Source organism: Chelon labrosus (genome assembly GCF_963514085.1).
Source record: "Chelon labrosus genome assembly, chromosome: 13".
Lineage (NCBI taxonomy): Eukaryota > Metazoa > Chordata > Actinopteri > Mugiliformes > Mugilidae > Chelon > Chelon labrosus.
The window spans coordinates 21,817,622-21,839,365 of record NC_140346.1 but is presented as its reverse complement, the minus strand read 5'-3'; the positions used below and the strand labels follow the sequence as shown (position 1 = coordinate 21,839,365).

Sequence of the window (21,744 nt, the reverse complement as noted above, 5' to 3'; positions counted from 1 at the left end):
GTTGAGTGGCAAGGGCCAGGGCCTCTCCTTCATACGCGCATGCACTTTGCGTAAAACTCCCTTTTCTGCATTTCATGTATCAACATTAACCCAAATCTTAATCATTCTGCCTGCTGTAATTATACGCAGTCTCAGTTTATAATTGTATCTATAATCTATGATATTTCTTATGTTGCTGACTCTTTAGGGTCAGTTCATTCAGCTGCAGGTGTGGAAAAGTGACTATAAGCTCAAAATATAATTGTATTTTCTTGATTTAAACTTTGAAACTCAGTACTACTTTTATCGACTTCATGGGGCTTCATTAAGAACTTTCTCTTCATCTGCTTTGCTCCAGTCAAGTTTGACACCTGTGGCGTTCCACATGGATCGATTTTAGGTCCTCTTTCATTTTATCTTTTCATGCTGGAGCTGGGTGCCGGTTCAAAAACGTGGTAGAAATTCCTGCATAATGCAACTCGAAAACATCAGTGAGGTAAGAGGCACCCATTAGAGCTAGAGTACAATGATCATGTTCTTAAAAAATCTGTCTCAAGCTGAGATTAAAAGCTCACCACAACTCATATTAAAGCTCAGTGTGCAGCTTAGTGATGATGGCCGCAAGCGATTCATCATCAGGATTTTAGTCACTGTGTGTGTCCATCTGATCACATGCCTTTCTTTATCTTTTGGAAATAAACCTCACTTGAAACAGGATGATATGTGTGCATAGTTCAAACTTGTTCTGATAATATTTCATATTAGGTGTGCAAAGAAACAATTAACACAACTGCAGCAACTGAAACACAACTATGGGAAAACTGTAGTCACTAAGAACTTTCTCTCTGTGTGTTTTGCTCCAGCCAAGTTTGATACCTGTGGTGTACTGCCTGGATCAATTTTAGGTCCTCTTTTATTTTCTGTTTTCATGCTGGTGCTGGTCCCAGCTCAAAAACACAGTAGAAATTCCTGCATAATGAAACTTAACATTAAATCAAGTCCTCATAGCTTCAGTCCGATGAATCCCCATACTCTGTCTCAAACTGGGATTAAAAGGTCTCCATAACTCCTGTTATGGCTCAGTGTGCTTCCTCATAATGATGTCTGCATCAGGCTTTTGAATCATTTGTGTGTGTAGTTGCTTTTGGGTCATGATCTTTTCCATTTAATCACATGGTTTTCTTTCTTTTGAAATAAAGAAAGAAAACCTTTTGGAGGTGACCACATTACTTTAGAAGTAACATACTCTGTGCAGAGAGTTCACGATGAGCAGCATGAACTTCAGAATTCTGTTCTTGTAAAGAAGCTGCCACGTCCAGAGTAATTGTGCTGTTACTGTAAACATTAGCATGACTGATGATATAAGCATTCACATCTTTGATGTGTTAGCAACACAACAACGAGAATCCTGTATGTTAAACAAGATCGCCCGCTTTCCTCAGCCATAACTCTTTCCATAAACACAACATAGCTCTCATTCCTCACAGCTGGCCTCTCTGCAGTCTGATTGGAGAAAATAAAGTGAGCACCCTCCACACTGATGTACATTACCACCAGTGAAATGTAAACCCACACATTTATTCACTGAAGAGTTTTGAGTTTATTCACAGCTCATGTCAATAAACATGAAAGCGACTCTGTTCATGTGTTTCTTTCTCATTTTTATCACACTTAATTTTTTATCATATTTTAACACGATTCTAATAATGGAGTTATAAAGGCAGAAAGTGAATCAAATTCAGCATTTCATCAACACTCAGAACATTATATTCACAGTTTATACGTGTTAATGCCGTTGTTCTGATGAATTATCTCAAGAAACACTGAGCCATAGCCACTAAGAGGATTGTGGACATATTTTTTGCGTGTCACCCAACCTCCTCTTTTCCCTTATGTCTTCTTAACTCTGTAAAAACACAAGTCTGCCCCCTGTCTTCGGGAAAAAAAACTATGTAGGCTGCAGTGTGAACATCCACCACGAGATGGCAGCAAAACCTCTTATGTAGAACAATCATCTCACCACACTACAATCTGTTTTTTTTCCCCCAGTTCTTCATCAGACCACCTGAGGGCAACTCTCTCCAAAAGAAACCTCCAGGAGGACACACCTCTCTGGGGATGATGTTGTTCAGACATGCTGGAAAATTCCTGGTCATTAATAAACCTGCAGTGGCTTTTATACAAGTGATTTAAGTGCACTGCTTTCCAGGAAATTCAAGTAAGGATCAATCAAGTGCTCTTTTTGTTTTTGAATAAGACGTGAAAGATGAACCATATAATTAATCTGCTTTTATTCTCAGAGTATAGGTCTCTCTGTAACGAAACACCCTGCAGTTAGAGCGAGAAATGCAACTTAATACTGCAGCTTCTGTTTCCTGGTCGCCTCGCTGTGGTTATTTTAGCGTAGTGTGAGAGAGGTGGAGGCCTTTTGCTCCCATTGTTTGTTTTTTTAAATCACTGAAACCTGTGATTCTTCACAGCTTCAGGTTTCCAAAGAAAAATATTTCTGCCAGCAGATATAAAAGGTTTCATACAGGAGACGCTGCTGCTGCTGCTGCTGCTGTTGGTGTCTTGGGAAGGTCCTCCAGTATCATGCGATCTGTTTGAGGGGGGGGGGGGGGGGGTCTTTGTGGCTGGCTCAGAGCTGAACCATATTGATCTGGGGTTTATTTTTCTTTCCCCTGCGGCCTGTTGAAAAACTGTGGTGCCTCAGCCGAGAAAATCTAGAGCTTAATTGATTTCCAGTGAGTGCATTGTAAATGGTCAAACAAGAACAGGTCTGTCCTGATCTGGAAGATACTCAGTTTCGCAGACAGCCATGAAAGTGGCAGTGACGCAACTGATTTATATAATTTTTAATAGTTTATTGATTTGCTTTTATCCATACTTATTTTTTCCTCCGGTTGATCTTGTTCTGACTATTGTAGGTGCTGAAGTCAGAACTATAATCATCATCTCGTAGAAGAAGAAAAGACTGGGGTGCAAATGTTTGTGGGAGAAGATATGTCTGTTTTGCATTTGCTCGCAGCAGTTAAACTGTCCATTCATTTTTTAGAATATCTTCATCTGGCTTTGCCTCCTGAATGTTCAGTGTGGGATGTGGTCAAGTGACTGTGGAGAACGAATTGTTCTTGTCAAAGATGCAAACAGAGCATATCTCTGAAGATCGGGTGGAGTCGATTTGGGCTGGTGTCCACATCCAGAGATGCAAACCATTCCACAGGCTTGAATATTCTCACCACCACGTTTCATTGTAGTTTTGACACCACGCTGCTGCGTCATTCTCTCCAGTTTGCTCCCTTACATAAGGCCTTCTCTAACTGCTACAAATCCCTAACATCAATTCATCAATAACTAGGACTTTATTTTACTAATAATACCTCTGTGTTTAATCAACCCAAGGGTTTTTTCTTATTTAGCCTCCAGAGAAGTAGTCTAGAAACGCAACTCATACTCAAAACTAACAGACAATCATCTTTTAACAGGACTTTTTGGTCACTTTTCTATGTTTCAATGAACAAACCTCGATGAAGAGATCAGATGATCTTCTGATGGTTGTGTAACTTTTGTTAGAAAGTCATACATTTACACCTAAGATAAGATAAGATGAGATTGAGGTTTTATTTGTCACATGCACAGTTCACAGTACATAGTACAATGCACAGTGAAATGTATGTTTGTACCTGCAGCCAGTGGTAAAAAGGTAAGGTAAGGTAAAGTTATCCAATAAAAACTGTAATAATTTACACATGGCACACAAGGTAAACAGTATAAGTATAAATGTATAACTGAGAAATGTAAAATAAAATAAGACTGTAAACTTGAAATGTAAACTAAAAGGGAGTAGCTCGTATACATTTACAGTATCACCTTTTGCATGATTTGACACTGAAAAAGAACACTTTGACCTCACTTTGAATTCTGATGCCATGTTTGTCATCATCACAATGCTGCTTATTAATTTATGTTCTGCTTGAAACTCGATGTACAGACGTGTTTACAATAGGTGACCAAGTTTTTCTGATGACTCAAATCCACCAGACTGAACACAGAGAATGACCCTAATTCTCTTGCATTTGATTACTGGCCTATAACAATGCAGAATCTTAAATATTTCATGATGAGTTTACACATCACAACGTCTTGTGGTTTTAAATGTCGCTAGGTGTTGTCTACCTGTCTGGGTAGATCAAGATAGTTGTGAAATGCTTGACTGTCATGTGTAAAAATGGAAGATAAAAATGTGTATCTGTGTTAAAACAACATCCCTCGCCCACAACTTCCTGTCACGTAACTTGACAAGGAGATTAAAGGCACATAATGCTCTTCATGCACAGCTTCATACCTGTGGTTTAGCATAAGTTTCACTGACCTCCGCAGCACATTCCTGGACACTGACTATTGTACATATTTGCAGCTGACAGGATGCCAAATATGTCACTAAGCTGGTCTGAGGAGTGGCATACACACTTCAGGGCTCCTTTAGGTGTTCTTTTGTTGAGACACTGTATCCCCGAGAAAGAGCAAACCATTGTTTGTCACAGTGCATTCCTTCCTCCATCTAGCTTCATTTAAAAAACTGCAAATTGTAGGGACAGGTTCAGTTACATGCAGATGACTGTTTGTGGTGATGTGTCATTATTTCAAACTGATGATGATAGTGGAGGTATGTACTTCAGCACAGCACAGAGTGGGCTTTGTCACCGCACAAGGCATTTATTATCCCCTCCGTGGCAGAGAGGGGAAACAGTGCTAATGCAGCTCCCTTTCTGCTTATCTCAGACAAGGGGAAGGCGCTTCATAATCACCAGGTGTCTGGACGTAAGACTGCGGTATCCGGCGCTGCTCTAATCGCATCTGTCTCGCTGTTTCTCTCGCATTTCACTTTACATTTCAGCTTCCTATCGGGCTGCATGACTGTGCAGCCGGATAGGAAGCTGAAGACATTTTTGACACGTCAGTACGTAGAAAAGCATAGATGATGTTCTCAATTAAAGGCAGTAAATTTCATCTAAAATGGTGAGCCACTTGCAGGAAGGAGGTCATTTTGGAGGTCACAGTTCAGACCAGAAACAGTAGAAATTAAATAAAGCTAGACATTATATCATCCTTTGCTGAAATCTTTTCTGTCTTTGCAGCACAACTACGCATTTAGACTCAACTCGAGTTGGCCGACGTCAGAAATATGATGCAATACTAGTGCAAAAACATTTCCATCTACAAGTCAGCTCATTAAAACAGTGAGGAAACACCTAGGACAGGAAGAAATTGGGTTATTTTTTTCCTATTATCATGTTGATTTAGGTTTCACTACAATACGGTAACTTAAAAGCGTGGCAGTTCATTTGCATGGTCTACTTTCACTCCAAATGTTCTTTAACAAAACCAAACCACCAATTTAACATATCATTCAGTTACAATCCAAGACTGCTTGTTCTAAACATTAATTTTTACTTTACTTTAGCATTGTTATAGCCACACTATTTTATTCTGTCTTTGTCTCTCTTTATTTTGTTTCACCTGTGATTGTAAGTGTATATTAAAACACTTTAGAAAACCTTGTGTTACCAGTTCACTTCTCTGGGTGCTTATTTCCGGTCAGAAGGCCTGTGTAAAGTTTTCGCCCTTTTTGTCCCTCCTCCGCTGCCGTAGCGGTGGGCTCGGGTTGCCTGGAGACGGCGGAAACGTTTTGGAGCAGCGGCGATGGAGAAGTACGAGAAAATCAAAGTAGTTGGACGGGGAGCTTTCGGGTAAACTCTGGCTTTACGCACACTTTTATAGGTTTTATGTCACACAAATGTGCCTGTTTGAAAATACTTCGCTGTCAGGATTGAGCTCAGAAAAGTCAAAACTCCGTAATGTCTCAAAAAAAAAAAAAAAAAAAAGTAGCGGAATGTTTCTAAAGTGCGCAGCCCGAAGAAGAAGAAGAAGACATGTCTGTAGAAGTAACGGAGCATTAAACGTGGTTTATATAAACTATGTATATATCTAAAATCATACTGATGTGAGCTATGAGATCAGTCTTCAACCCACAGCCACGCTTGGTTTCTAATCCAACCCCAAAACGTGTTTTTTCTTTACCAAAGCCTCTTTAAGCTAGGCTAACTTCATAACAGTACACTTTAGTTGTATGAATCAGGTTACAGCAGTACCTCACTTTAAAAACACTCTATTAAAACAATATTAAGTAAAAGTACAAAGTATTTACATCAAAATGTAGGTGTATTTAAATACTTTAAATATAGTACAAATAGATCAATGTTAAAGGTGCATTTTAAAGTGCTGCTGGACTTTCACTGTAAAGTATTTACTTCTGAAATATAGTAAAGTTGATTAGATCTGAAAACTGTATTAAGGTAAATGTGCTCTAGTTACATTCATCTTCAGAAAGTAGTTAACTGTAGAATATGTGTTGTAGATTCCAATTTAAAGAGTTTTTGAATCACATTTCTGTCCATAAATCTACACTCAATCACATAAACACGTTTTTACACCCTGGACAGGTTGCTTGTCTGTCTGTGTCAGACCTGTGACCCATTCACACTCTCATGCACACGTACAACCAACTTAAAATCACTATTAAAACAACACTATTTAACAAGCATTTCTTTGGACTATGGGATGTCGTCTGAAATTTTCAATTTAATAATTGTAAAGTCACAAAATACACGTTATTCTGAACCTGAACTGTCCAGCTCTACTTTTACAGTGCTTTATTTGAGTAATCTTAATCACACAACATGTCAGATTGTTGGGGGAGTTTGGGGACTGTGGTAAGAGAAGCCGTAGATTCGTACATCCATAGCTGAAGTGCCCCTGAGCAGGACATGTAACACCCTCAGACTGCATGGTGGCTGTCCACTGCTCCAAGTGTGCTACTTTTCATATAAATGAATGGGTTTAATGATGAGAAGAGAAGAAATTTCCCTCCTGTGATTAAATAAGGGACACACACTATATTTCCTCACTGCTCTCCTGTGTTGGCATCTCCCTTCTCAGTATTTACCTTTTTAGTCTGAACTGTAAAACCTGCTGTGAAAGGAAACATATTAGTTCTTAAAGTTCAGTGCAGCTGCATTGCCACAAGTAGATTTTAACTCCAAAAATAAATAGGACTGAAGTATTTTACATTCCTAATTCACCCTGTTTCTTCTTCCTACATTTGCTCTTCCACACACTGAACATGATTTTTGACTGTCAGAGTCTAGCCAGGGCTCTTTAAGCTAAATCTTAACTGCCACAAATCATCCTGCTGTTCTTTTTTAAATCTCATTTGTCTTCTCTTTCCTCTCCTGTCAGGATCGTTCACCTGTGCCGCAGGCGCAGCGACGGCGCCTTTGTGATCCTGAAGGAGATCCCGGTGGAGCAGATGTCACGAGACGAACGTCTGGCGGCTCAGAACGAGTGTCAGGTGCTGAAACTGCTCAACCATCCGAATATTATAGAGTACTATGAGAACTTCCTGGAAGACAAGGCCCTCATGATAGCAATGGAATATGCTCCAGGTAAGCTGACTGTACTATCTGGTTACATGACCCCCTTTTGTTCATTGTACAGACGTTTACTTTTCCCAGGGTTTAGTACTGTAGGGCTTCCTAACTTTTCTGTTCCCATGTCGGGCCTGAGATGTTGTACATGGGAACATACAGTATTATATGTCAGAGTATGAGATGGTGTTTTTACATGCAATGTAATCAGGCAGCTGTAATGTAAAATAATACAGATGCCTTAGACTACTTTTGCATGTGTTTTATTTGATGTTTTATTGCTTATTTTAACTCATATTTAGTTGTTTTATATTTAACAGGGATTGTTGATTAATTTATATTGTTCTGCTTGTAGAGCACTTTGGTTTAACTGAGGTTGTTTTTAAATGTCCTTTACAAATGAAGCACACTTCAGACCTTGAAGCAATAATCATTAGCATATTGTTAACTTAGATCCAAAAAGTTTGAAATTCAGCAGATAAAAACATGAATATGATTATTTACATGGCAAGATGATCATTTTGTGGATCTGTATTCCCTTTGATGCCCACATTAACGTTTGAACAGTGCGTCAAGACCTGCTGTGTTCTTAAAGCCTGTTAAATCCATCTCTAATTGGTTTTGATATTATCATCTCACTGCTGTTCAGACACTCAACTAATGAACTTTAATCATCTTTTTCTTTCCTTTGTGTCTTCTTCATGCAGGTGGGACCTTGGCAGATTACATACAGAAGCGCTGTAACTCCCTGCTGGACGAGGACACCATCCTGCACTTCTTCGTACAGATCCTGCTCGCTCTGTACCACGTGCACAATAAACTCATCCTGCACCGTGACCTTAAGACGCAGAATATTCTTCTGGACAAGCACCAGATGATCGTCAAAATCGGTGACTTTGGCATCTCCAAAATCCTCGTCAGCAAGAGCAAAGCTTACACCGTAAGCTGAATTTCCTCGGTTTAAGAACTGTAATACTTAAACAACATACATTGCCGGATATGTTGACTCCTTACATGTGCTAGCATGAATTAATTGCTCCTTTATTCACTCTACAGGTGGTTGGGACGCCTTGCTACATCTCCCCAGAGCTGTGTGAAGGAAAGCCGTATAACCAGAAGAGTGATATCTGGGCTTTGGGCTGTGTGCTGTACGAGCTGGCGAGCCTCAAGAGAGCCTTCGAGGCTGCTGTAATATTATCATTTTCTTTATAGCAAAGCTTTACTTTCTTGGATAATACTACATTTGTGTTAACTTCCTAAGTAGTATTCCCACTGAATGTATAATACATCAACTCTTGCCATGCACAAAGGCAATGAAAGTAGCAGAGCTCCACCATGGGAGATCGTTTCAAAGAATATTTCACATGAAGCAGATTGCTGAGGCTTTTGATTTTCTCAGAAATCCATAATTCATACAAATCATTTTTGATTACGCTTAAATCTATCACTACCAATTCCACAGTGATGTGCTGATCTTAAAATGTTCTTTAGGCAGAGGTCTTGGGTAGAGGATCGTGAATTTTTCACATGCATCTTTCACTCTTTCAGAATCTACCCGCCCTCGTCCTGAAGATCATGAGCGGCACCTTCGCTCCGATCTCAGACCGCTACAGCCCAGAACTCCGACAGCTCATCCTCAACATGCTCAACCTGGACCCGTCCAAACGGCCTCAACTTAATGAAATAATGGCTCTACCCGTCTGCATCAGGCCCCTGCTTAATCTCTACACGGATATAGGCAATGTAAAAATGCGCAGGTGGGGCCTTTGTGTATGAATAATGAAAAGATAGACCTTTTGAAATCCAATTAGAGATTGAGATTTATTAAATACAAAAATCTCCACCACTTACCTTTTTCTTCCAGGATTGAGAAACCACTTTCGACTGTGCAAACTGGTTCTCAGGGTAGACCAGGAGGGAGAGTTCCTACCAACAGGTCCAGAGGTGAAGCACGTAATATAGTTTGACCACTTTACTTCATAGATTATAATACCTGATTTACAAAACAAAACTTGTTCTTGTTCTGATACAGATGGATCAGTCGGGTTAGGATCAGGAAAGTTGCATTCCCTCCCGCTGTCCTCAGTGTACACATGGGGAAGCGGCATTTCGGCACCTCTCCGCCTGCCAATGCTCAACACCGAGGTGCTTCAGGTGTCTCTGGGCCGCACTCAGAAGATGGGAGTCACCAAGTCGGGTCGTCTGATCACATGGGAGGCATGTGTCCTTATTTATATTCTTATTTTGATGCTTTTCTTGTTGTTTTATAATGCATTACAGAGGATAAATACTCCCTGTAACACTTGGACACTGTAAAAGAGCACCTTGGATCTACAGTACACTACAGTTCTGGACCTTGTTGATGTTTCCTCTGTCACTGTGTCAATATAACAGCAAGATTTTCATCTTTAGAGCAGTAGTTTTTTGAATTCTAGTAAACTTTACGAATTCACCAAAAGAGACAAACTGGGTGGTGGGAGATCACAGTAAACTTTAGACCTTTAGCATGATATTTTCATTGTTGTGACCATAATGAGACTTCTCGAACACCTCTAATAATCATTTTGTTGTTGCAGGCTCCGTCTGTGGGCTCAGGTGAGGCCAGTCTTCCTGGTGTGGTGGAGCAGATGCAGCCTCAGTTCATTTCTCGCTTCCTTGAGGGACAGTCCGGCGTCACCATCAAGTCCGTATCTTGCGGCGACCTCTTCACCACCTGCATGACAGGTTGGTGGGCCGCTCGTCTTCGGATAGCAATCAAATAGATCACAGCCAGTCAGTCTATCTTGGAGCTCTGCTATAGGAAATCAATATTTATTATCTGCTTTCTGGCCCCACACTCTCCAACCAACGGCTGTGAAACACTGAGGCAGCATATGAAATTGCGGATACAGCCAGGCCTTTTTACTGATAGTGTAAACCTCTCCATGCTTGCCTAGCAGTTTGAAAGTGCTGTTTTTCTTGAGCTCAGACCGTGGTGCCCTGTTAGCCAGAGCTCTTCAGTAGGCTGTCATCAGTCTGTCCAGCACTGCACAGCAGATAACTCGGGATTAGAGACCCTTCCTCTCAGATCAGTCTCCTCCCTTTCATCACTTTTCACTGTACTCACGCAGATTAGCGTTTCCCAGATAGGGATTAGAAGTATTCTGTTGATCTACATAATAACACACCTACACTCATCGACTAATATTGCCATAAATCCCCCTTTTCTTTTTTTTTCATTTTCATTTTGCAGACAGGGGAATTATCATGACATTCGGAAGCGGAAGCAATGGCTGTTTGGGACATGGTAACTTCAATGATGTAACGCAGGTACGTTCTCGCAAGAAAACATCCGACCATGATATTCGGAGCGGAAACTCTGCTGGCAGTTTATTAGACTCACCTGGCTGAAACTAATGCAGTACAATAAAAAGATCTGTAGTAAATTTATGGCAGACTAAATATCAGAAACACTTCAAAATAAGGCAATAATTAAGTTTGTATTTGTAGCGTTTGTCATGTTACTTCAACACACACTAGTTAATCCATATAAAAGTGCATTAATACATACTTCACACCTCACGGCATAGGCATGTTAGCATTAATGTATGCTGAAAAAGGGTTAAAGCGAACCTGTTTCATTGACATGTTTTTATCTCAAATTCAAATTAAGAAAGAAAAAATTATACATTTCCCTCTACTGCTAACATACTTCTACTTAAAGGAACAGTATGTAAGAAATGTATTTCAATTAATCATAAAATGGCCCTGATATGTCACTAGACATGAAGAAATCATGTTCATTTCAGATACTTATATCACTGACAACAGTGGTCCGGCCAGGATATTGTCATTTAATAGTGAGAGTTGCAGCCCTCAACTGATGTTATTGTTGTCATGTTGTGTTTTGGCCTGAGGCGCCACCCTCAAGCTATCTACTAATCACGAAGTCAGTAGAGTTTCGTCATCAGGGTTGCCAGCTCTGCTCTAGTTACCGCAGCTGCAGCTACGAACGTGTCGGATAAAACATGTATAACGTTACTAAACCTAAAAGACCTCGTTATGAATCCGAACTACGTCGTGACAAAGTCCGAAATAAAACAAGGATTTGTATAGGAGATGCCTTTGAAAGATGGAGACGGCTGAAAACGGAGAAGAATTTGAAGACAGACGCCAACGTTGCTAATTTTCTCCTGGCTAACTTACTTGTACATAATGTAAATTCAGTCAGGGGGGAGGTTGGAGGGGATACACCGTTCTACAGTATTTTGAAAGTGATTGCAGTACCAGTTTTGGCCAGTTTTGGCCACAATCTTACATACTGTTCCTTTAATTCAGGTTTGTTTAATATTTTTTATAACTTTTTTATAACTTTTCTTGTGCATTTCCTTTGAAAATATGTTAGAACATACACCAACACCATGGCAATCATGCCTTAAAAACAATAATAATGAGATTTTAATGATATAATTAATAATGAACCGGTTTGTGGAATGAGATAGTCGAATAGTAGAACGAGAGAGAGTGGTATGACGCATCTCGCCCCCACAGGTTTATGATTAAAATCTTAAATGGCACTGGTGACATTTCTTTTCTCTCTCTGTGTTTTTGCTCCCAGCCCAAGATAGTGGAGGCACTCCTGGGCTATGAGCTTGTTCAGGTGTCCTGTGGTGCTTCCCACGTCCTCGCTGTGACCAATGAACGGGAAGTATTTGCCTGGGGAAGAGGAGACAATGGTACACTAACAGAACCACTTTTCAAACTCATTCATCATATGACGGTTTTCCTCTTTTCTGTGTTTGTTTGTATCCCCCTGATTTATGGCAGCAGTAACTCAGCACGAAGCCTGATTGTCTCTCTTAAAGGTCGCCTCGGGCTCGGCACCCAAGACACCCACAACTGTCCACAGCAGGTGTGTTTACCTGTGGAATTTGAGGCCCAGAGGGTGGTGTGTGGAGTCGATTGCTCCATGATTATCAGCACTCACCACAGCATTATGGCATGTGGAAGTAACAGGTAATTACTCTGTTTGTCAACCCAGAACAGGGAATGAAATGAGTGAATGATGGGCAGGGAAACGTTCCTCATTTCACATTTAAGGAGAAGAGTCTACACTCTATGACCCTTCCGTAGGCTCATGTTTATGAGAACGGTCATGTGGGATGATGGTAGATTAAAAGTTCAGAGAGTTACTTTCCTGGTGAGGAACCTGTGAGGCAGCATTCTCGGAAGGCAGCATTCTCGGAAAGTGACAAACACTTTATCATCACTCCGTGTTAGTTTCACTCATTCAGATGATGTAGATGTGTGTGCAAGGAGTGACTGCTGTAAAAACACCATTGTCAGAGTTATTAGACATTTAGCTGCAGTACACGGAAAGAGATTCAGAGATATACAGATTATTTTTTAATTGTCCTATCTTTCAACACGCTGTGAAGTTCTATTAAATGCTATTGGCGGTGCCGATTACTATAGGCTAAACATATCTGCAGTGCACAAAACTCATGTGCTTATTGCTGTGGTTGTTATTGCTGTGAGTGTTTTGTTGTTTTTTTGCAGAGTGAGAGCCGTATATTAGAAGTGTCAGACTGACAGTGTTTATGGCGTTGATGTGGGCTACGGCCAACAGTAGTTTGTGTTAAAGCTTCAATTACCTTGAAGAAAAGCCACCGTATCTTCCTCTTACGTTGCAATATGTATTCAGGTCAAGAATATAGATTTCAGTGTTGCAAAGTATTACTTTCTACTGTGCTTTTTATGTGTGACGTCATCGACTAGTCGACTGAAGTTGTTCAACCCCTAATTTCTAACTGCATAACTTCTTGGTTTCAAGCACCAGACTCCAGTTTATAATCAGTCACAAGCTTTGGCCAAGAAGCCACCAGGATTTCATCACTGTAACATTTTTTTTTTTTTTTTTAAATGCCCTGTTTAAGTACTAAATTCTCCGACCATCTCCCTCAATCTTTAATACCTTCATAATTAGACTTCCACCTTCTGCTGTCAACACCCAGAATACATCAGAAGAAAGCTGCAGGATTAGATGCTGTAAGACACAAACTGCATTTTCAGCTCAGTTCAGTTAAATCAAATAATTTACAGCAAAATGTCTGTGTCCCTTTACTTGGGTTGGTTTGGTTATTTAATTTTCTCTGACCTGTATTGTCAGAGGGAGACACAATAATTAAACTGAGTCATTTTCTTATTAAGTTTACGCCTACTTAGTCATAAAATAAAATCTGGTAATTCTGGTTAGTCACTACTTACACTTATGAGCTCATGTTAAATGTGTCTTTAAACTAGTATTATTTTATGATTAATTGATTATAAACAGTAATGAGGCCCATCAACAGACTGGTGTTAGAAATGACCTTCAGCTATTAATACCTACAACTGTAAAAAATAAATGAAAGGGAAAGAAATGTTTGACAAGAGCTGTAACGCTGTATAAGGATTTAGTTTTTGTTTTCATTTTGTTGTTGTCAGATTCAACAAGCTTGGCCTGGATAAGATCACAGCAGGAGAGGAACCAAACCCCTTGAAGCAAGTGGAAGAAGTTCATTCTTACTGTCCAGTTCAGTCAGCCCCACTGAGCAGTGAGAAGATCGTTTACATTGACATTGGGACTGCACACTCTGTCGCTGTTACAGGTAAAAATAAAAAATAAAATAACATAACATATGCAATAAGATAATAGTATTAAATAGAAGAAGGGCACTGTAGTTTTCTGTAGATGCATCTTCTTGCAGCATCAGGTTTAATGGAACCAAGAATGTAGTATTCTACAGTATATATAGCACAGAAGGGGGTGTTTCTAAACCAGTATGGTTGAATTAGTTAGGTTCGAATACATTTATCTTCTTGGTTTGTGTCTCCCGCTGTTTCATTGTCCAGATAGGGGTCAGTGTTTCACCTTTGGCAGCAACCAGCACGGACAAATGGGCTGCAGCTCCCGTCGTAGCAGCCGTGTCCCCTACCTGGTCACCGGCTTACAGGGCATCACCATGGCTGCCTGTGGTGACGCCTTCACGTTAGCTATTGGATCTGGTGAGTAGAAGGGAGCAAATGTGATCCTTTCTGTTTTTAAAGAACCTAATGTACAGGTCTTAAACTGCTGTCAGACCAAAATCTGCCTCCAGACGTAAATGTTTTTTAAACTGTGGGAGCAACAACAGCAGAATGACGAGTAAACTCACCCAACTCACATGCACATCTACAGCCAATTTACAATTACCACTTAACCTAGCATGCATGTTTTCTAACTGTGGGAAGAAGCCAGAAAAAACTCCACCACTGTATGTTCGAGGTGTTTTCATTTAAATCCATTTAATTTTAAGAAATGGACGCAAAACTCAGTCAGACTGCTTCATCAGAAGTGGTCCGATCAGCTAGATTGACCCTAGAACTAAACATGCTCAGCTAGTGAAAAACCTTTCATACATAAGCTATGTTGTGCTTTAAATATGTATAGATGACAAATAACAAGGGACAATTTGAATTTACACCTCTGCTTTACACTCAATCAAAGATATCACTTACTCAGAAAGGTTTGTAAACACAGCAGAGTTCATCTGTAGTTTGAGTAGATCTATTATTCCATAGATACCTGTGGTTTTAGCTACTGTGTACAAAAAAAGCAGATTCTGGGACATTGAAGGCTTTTTAATGAGACTCACTCAGTTTCAAACCACCGTTGTGAGTATCTCTGTGACCACACAACACTAATGTAACTTAAACTCCTAAACAAAGCTGATTGAAATGGTTGATTTCAGGTCTCTGCATCTAATGTTTGCAGCTAATAGCTACAAGAAATATATGGGACACTTTGGAAAACAGTTAGCAGAAATATAAATTATAGAGGAGTTTTAGCTAATGGGATAAACATACACAACTATTAAATTGTCTCTTTAAACACACTTGTAACAAAATGGTAACAGATGTGTGTGTGTGTGCTTTGTTCTTAGAAGGTAAAATGGTAAAAATGTCACATTGTGCCAGTGATTGGCTCCCCAGGGAGAAGTCTGCCTGTGGCTTTCTTTGTTGGAGGAAGGCTTTGTTTGGCTCTGACTTCCTACAGATAGAGCCATTGTGTTGCCACTGCAGGAGAGTCAGAGCTGTCACTTAAAAGATTTCTGTGGATTAACACCGTTCTCTCTGAATTTGGTGACCGGCTTCTTCCTTTTCTGCAGAAGGAGAGGTGTACACGTGGGGAAAGGGTGCCCGCGGCCGCCTCGGAAGGAAAGAGGAGGACACCGGGATACCGAAGGCGGTGCAGCTCGACGAGAGTCACCCGTTCTCCGTGACATCCGTGGCCTGTTGTCATGGCAACACTCTGCTGGCAGTGAAGCGTAATATTTCACTTATTACCCTCTGTTAACAAACACTGAGAGATGTCGGGATGTGGTGAAGTCTAACTAATCCCCAGGTGAAAGACGGGATGAACTCGAGACGAGCTCCTGATAACGACGCATGTTTTTTTGTCTGCAGTTGTTAAAAGACTCATTTGTGAGTTTAGAAACCAAACACGTGAAGTGTTTACGTCGTTAAGAAGCATGTCGAGACATGATAGTTTGATAAACCACTTCCTTTTAGTTACACTCGATCAGGAGGCTTCTATCAGCAGAACAGAAGTAATAATTAAGTCCAATTGTGCATCGCTGCTGTTCATTAAAAACAAACCTGAATGATATGATCGTGGAGCTCTTAGTGAAAGGTGCAAAAAAACAAAAATATAAACAGAGTATGTCTGTGCAAAAGACAGTGAGGGTGAGATCACGACGCTGGACAGTGAAAATAGCTGCAGAATTAAAATTTGCATCACGTATTTAACACAAATGTTGGTAATCCTGACTGCAGGGCTGCTCTTTAAATCTTTACATTGACACGAAGCATGCTGCAAATACATGAAGACCAACCACTGAGAGAGGTTTAGACGATTCTTACTCAACATATCCAGCAGCAAGTAGTTTTTATTTTATATCTCTCCTATCTCTCCAGGTAAGGAGAAGAAATGAAAGCAGCACAATTGCAAAAAGATGTAAAAACCTGGTGATGCATCTTAATACTCATAGACAAAAAACTTAACAGTGCCATATGGTAAATGATCCTTTATGTGGAACACTGAAGCTCAAAAACAAAATTTTACATCTCAACAAAACAGCCACACAGTCTGATTGATATAATATTATTTACATGTATTTTAATTTGATGACGATTACAGGATTATAAAACATTGTATTCATGATCAGAACTGTTTTAAACGGGGTAACTTCATACTGAATTATAAATAAATAGAGAGTAGATTGAACTGAACTGAAAAAAATGTAAACTGAAATCTTCGAGACTTGAAAGTTTTGTAGATCTCCTTTAAAGACCAACTATAAAGTCATACTTAGGTGATGACTGAGGTCTAATATGTTTCACTGTGTATTCTTACGTAACATACTCAAACATGCACCAAGACGGAACATTTCCTTGTGGAGCTTTTGACGCCGGTAGCGTCACAGATAAACGTTTCTATAAATAGCTTCCAGTTTTGTTTATCTTGAGCAGATGCATGTGATGCAGTAGACACGTCCAGCCAGTGTTTCACAATGTTCACCTGATCAGCACGTGCTGATAACATATCAGGAAACACAATGAAAACTGCTTCAAGTTGGACCTGAAGGGTGTACACAGTGGTGACTAACCATCTTTAATATGTGGCAGTTAAAGCAGCATTTAGACCGTTGCTGAAAAGCAGTAAAAGATTAGTAGCAGTAAAGGTCTGGCTAGAGATTAAACTGTACACAGTGACTTCCTCAGTAAGAATAAAACTGAAAACATCACCTGTCATATTAGTAATACAACATGAAAAGCTTGTATTGATATTGAATTAACCAGCATCATTTATTGGCCTTGTTACTGGCACGATTGATTTATTGGTATAAAACAAGAGAAGTGCTGACAATCAGTTTAGCCAGCTGATTAATCCGCAGGTGTACATTCATATGCCAGTTCATTGGGTGCGCTGGGGAAGACAAATGTATTCTAATATGAAAGTCCTGCACTAAATCGCCCTTATGACGGTTATAATGTTCAGTTTAAAAGTCATATTTTCAACTGTATGGTCATTTTAAAGGATGTAGTTTGTGCTGCTGGTTTTCTGTGTTGAATTATACACAAAAGTGTTTCTGTTATTTAGTCTATTTAGTCTAAAAATAGGGTTGTCCAAATAATAGAAACATGTGTCGGTACAACACAATATTTTAAACAAATGCTCAATACCATAACCTTCATGAAGCTAAGATTTAGACTGTTATATTAGAATGCATATGTTTTCTTGAGTGTACCTTATGAACTGAGTCTATTTTCTTAATTTAATGAGTAATGTGTCGAATATATTCAGTTTTACTGTTGTGAAATCTGATAAGTTAATAAATGGGAACATATTCTGTGAATCCTGTAATTCAGCCGCTTTCTCCATTCTCGTTCCAGCTCTGCTCGAGGATCCTGTCCCGAGATGATCTTGTCCTGAATGCTAACCCACCCTGCATCCGTCGTGAAGCCCAGGGGTGGCCTGAGGAGCCGGACAGCTTCCTTCCAGAGACCCATCTGTGCCTGAGTTGAAAGATTTCCTTTCATTCTGCAGCTGCAGCCTCAAATTTTCACTTGGCCTCCCTCTCTATCTCTTCGATCTGTTTTTCTTTCAGGATTGAGTCTATGTTCCTTTCGATGGTTTGATATCACCGGCAACACTGAAAAGTTTACAACCTGTCTGTGGGCGGCAGGTGTATCTCTGCAGTTCAGTTGAAGGTATGTTGCGACGCTGATACTGAAGCTGGATAACAGGAAGTCACACTCTTGCGATGAACTATTGTCCTCCCTCAGGTGCAGCGTTAGCACGATGAACCGCGACAGGCCGGCAAAAGTCAAACTGGTTTGAGCTCTTAAGCAACTGGTGATTGAGTCGAAAAGAAAGAAACCACTTGAGCGTTCGTCAGTCAAAGAACACGTTAATCTCGATCACATCGCCAGTGGTCACTTTGTGCTTTATTGGATTAGTCCTCCTATACAGCAGTGTTCAAACCAGATAACGACTGAACTGCTGAGTCAGAAATCACTCCCTCGTTCACTCATTCTCTTTCTAACAAACACTCAGCAGTAAAAAGAGATTTTAGACTCCTTATTCTGCTTCATCGCTGACTGTAGTGGGAAGTAGTGCACATGCAATCAACTGTACTGGTTTAAATCTGTTGTAGGAACCTTTAACGGGAAGAACAGTGGTTACAGTTTCAGAATTCGGACTCACAGAAAATGGTGGATGATAAAGACTACACTACATAGCAAAGAGGGAGTGATTTCAGACACTGCCTTTATATTTTCTGTTAAAACTGAGTGACATTTGTGTGCTGCATAATTAACATGATGTGGTGATAAATGTTCTGTAAACTGTGACCAAAAACAAAAACGTCCAGACGGTCCATCAAGAAGAGGAAAAATATGCTCAGATCTCTTAGTTAACTTTTAAAACATCCCCAAATTCAGTCAGTAAGGCGTGAACAAGCTTAGGCTCCGTGGATCAGAGAGTCTCTGTCTCATCATAATGCCAGATGGCCTCTTCACTGAATACGCCACGCTCTGCAAACTTCTAAAAATGTTGTCAGGTCACAGATGTTCACAATGGAAAAGCTTAAGTGAAAGTAGTGATACCACAGTGTAGAAATGCACAGATTAGCCATAACATTATGACCACCTCTCCTCGTATTGTGTAGGTCCCCTTTTGTCACCAAAACAGCCCTAATACATCATGGAAAGGACTCCACTAGGACCTCTGAAAGTCCACTGTGATATCTGACACCAAGACCATTAGCAGCTGATCCTTTAAGTTCTCCAACTTGATAAAGTACTTACTTTTGTTCCTCAAATCATTCCTGAACCTTTTTTGGTTTCATCCTGCTGGAAGAGCCCACTGCCATCAGAGAATACTGTTTCCATGAAAGGGTGTGCATGGTCTGCAGCAACACTTAGCTAGGTGGTACGTGTCCAAGTAACATCCACATGAATGGCAGGATGCAAGGTGTCCCAGCAGAACATTACCCAAAGCATCGCAATGCCTCTGCCGGCTTGTCTTTTTCCCATAATCCATCTTGGTGCCGGGCGGCACAGTGGAAAGGTGGTTAGCACTGATGCCTCACAGCGAGAAGGTCACCGGTTCGAATCCATGGTCCGACTGGGTATTCTGTGTGGAGTTTGCATGTTCTCCCTGTGTCTGCGTGGGTTCTCTCCGGGTACTCGGCTTCCTCCCATCATCCAAAGACATGCTCGATATTGGTGATTCTAAATTGGCCGTAGGTGTGAGTGTGAATGGTTGTCTGTCTCTGTGTTAGCCCTGCGATGGACTGGAGACCTGTCCAGGGTGTACCCCCACCTCTCGCCCGATGACAGCTCCAGCAGACCCCCGCGACCCTTAACAGGACTAAGCGGGTATAGAAGATGAATGAATGAATGCATCTTGGTGCCATGTGGTACCCGGCTAAGTAACATACTCGACCATCAGCTCGATGTAGACCAGATCACCTTCTTCCATTACTCCGTCTTCTGATGCTCGTGTTTACATATCTCTTGGCTCATATCACATGGGTCAGCCTTCACTGCCCACAGGCATCAGTGATCCATTGCCAGTTTTACTGACCACTGAAGACTGGGAACATCCCATAAGAGCTTCAGTTTTGGAGATGCTCAGACTCAGTCATCTAGCAGTCACAATGTGGTCCTTGTCCGAGTCAAATCCTTCCTCTTGTCCATTGTTCCTGCTTCTAACATCAGCTTTGAGGAATAATGTGCACTCGCTGCCAGATACATCCCATGCTCGGTCAGGTTCCATGATAACCAGATAATCAGTGTTATTCACTTCACCTCATAATGTTATGGTTGATCAGTGCCGCATTCAGGTTTTTACTCCAATGAAAGGTATTTAAAATGAACTTTAAATTTTGTAATGAAGGATAGTAAATTTATTTCTTTTCTCGAAGTAACAAGTAAAAGTTTTGCACAGTGGCTTTAATTTGTAGTTCTTATATATGACTGGGAAGCTTAATCTATGTTAATAATCATAAAACAAGTTAAACAGAAGCTATAAAACGAGAACTAGAAGATAATCCATAAAATCTTTCCTGTAAAGGTCAGTTTTAAATCTACCTTAATAAATCCACAGATCATTATTTATTTATGGTATGGAAATAGAAATGCAATTTAAAATAATACTTTCAAACACTGCCGAAAGAGTTAAATCATATCTTTGTGTATTATAATGTTTACATTTAATTATCTTTTTCTCACTGTGACATTTTCTAATGTTAAAGCTTTTATTGGTAAAAAGAAAGATGGATCTCCACAGTAAAAGCTTTAACGTGACAATGCAATAAAATACTAAACATTTAAAAAATATATGTTACCTGCTTTGCTAAAAAATTAATATTTATGTTGAATAATGAGTCTTACCTATAAAATGAGGCTGATTTTCTTAATGTAATGACCTTATGATATACAACAACCTTCTCAGTGACCGTCTGACCGTCTCCTCCACACCAGCCTCAGATTAATCAGCAGCCGGCGTCATTATTAGCAGGATCTTTGCAGTAATTGATCCTTCTCGGAGGACACTGCTCAGCTGCTATTGTTGTCCTGTATGATGATGTAATGGTGATGTAATCCGGTGGCAACACAGCAGGTGAAACATGATCCAGATGTGGGCATGCGCGCTGCGTTGCCACTGTGAAAAGGGACGTCCAGATGTTTATTTTTTTTATTTTTTAATGAGTGTAAGAATTAAGACAACGGTTGTTTTTTAGTGAATATGTGGAACATAAATGCAACATAAAACAGATTAATAGTGTTATTTTTTATTTTTTATGTTGCATCACCGCCAGAGGGCAGCTGTCACCTCTGAGTGCTCTGTAGGCTTCTCTGTTAGATTTGTTTCTATTTAATTTACTTCTTTTTTTTTTATTAATTATCTTCACCTGACAGCTTACTAATTGTAAGTATATTTCTCTATATTTGTTAATTATTTCTTATTTCTGATCGCTTTATGTGCACTTATAAAAGACTTTTATGTGATAAATGGGTAGTTAATATCAAATGTATGCATGAAAAAAACAAAGGATCCCATTGTGAGGCCACTGCAGCCGGACAAAGGCCCAATTAAAGATCCATAAAGAGAGATCAGAGGGATAAAATGGTGTGAACAGAGCGTCTCAGCTTCTTGACTCCTCCTGCATGGAGGAGGAGGAGGAGGAGGAGGAGGAGGAAGAAGAGG

The 21,744-nt window shown here is 40.1% G+C and overlaps 1 protein-coding gene across 1 annotated transcript; it reads left to right on the top strand.

Moving 5' to 3' along the window:
- Window positions 1–5,656: 5,656 nt before the first annotated feature.
- Window positions 5,657–21,425, top strand: nek8 (NIMA-related kinase 8). The gene is made up of 15 exons (XM_084559187.1): window positions 5,657–5,729; window positions 7,279–7,484; window positions 8,174–8,406; window positions 8,523–8,654; window positions 9,015–9,223; window positions 9,331–9,419; window positions 9,508–9,683; window positions 10,043–10,194; window positions 10,703–10,775; window positions 12,064–12,181; window positions 12,311–12,461; window positions 13,932–14,095; window positions 14,340–14,492; window positions 15,635–15,793; window positions 17,922–21,425. Exons 1-15 carry the CDS (start codon window positions 5,683–5,685, stop codon window positions 17,948–17,950), a joined length of 2,091 nt encoding a protein of 696 aa, XP_084415313.1. The 5' UTR covers window positions 5,657–5,682; the 3' UTR covers window positions 17,951–21,425.
- The last annotated feature ends 319 nt before the right edge of the window (window positions 21,426–21,744 follow it).

What these genes read in the sequence shown, in the direction of transcription:
- nek8 (XM_084559187.1), top strand. Translation starts at nt 5,683, where the DNA reads ATGGAGAAGTACGAGAAAATCAAAGTAGTTGGACGGGGAGCTTTCGG. An exon ending in AGAGAGCCTTCGAGGCTGCT is followed by an intron (nt 8,655 to 9,014) that starts GTAATATTATCA and finishes TCACTCTTTCAG; the next exon opens with AATCTACCCGCCCTCGTCCT. An exon ending in ATGGCATGTGGAAGTAACAG is followed by an intron (nt 12,462 to 13,931) that starts GTAATTACTCTG and finishes TGTTGTTGTCAG; the next exon opens with ATTCAACAAGCTTGGCCTGG.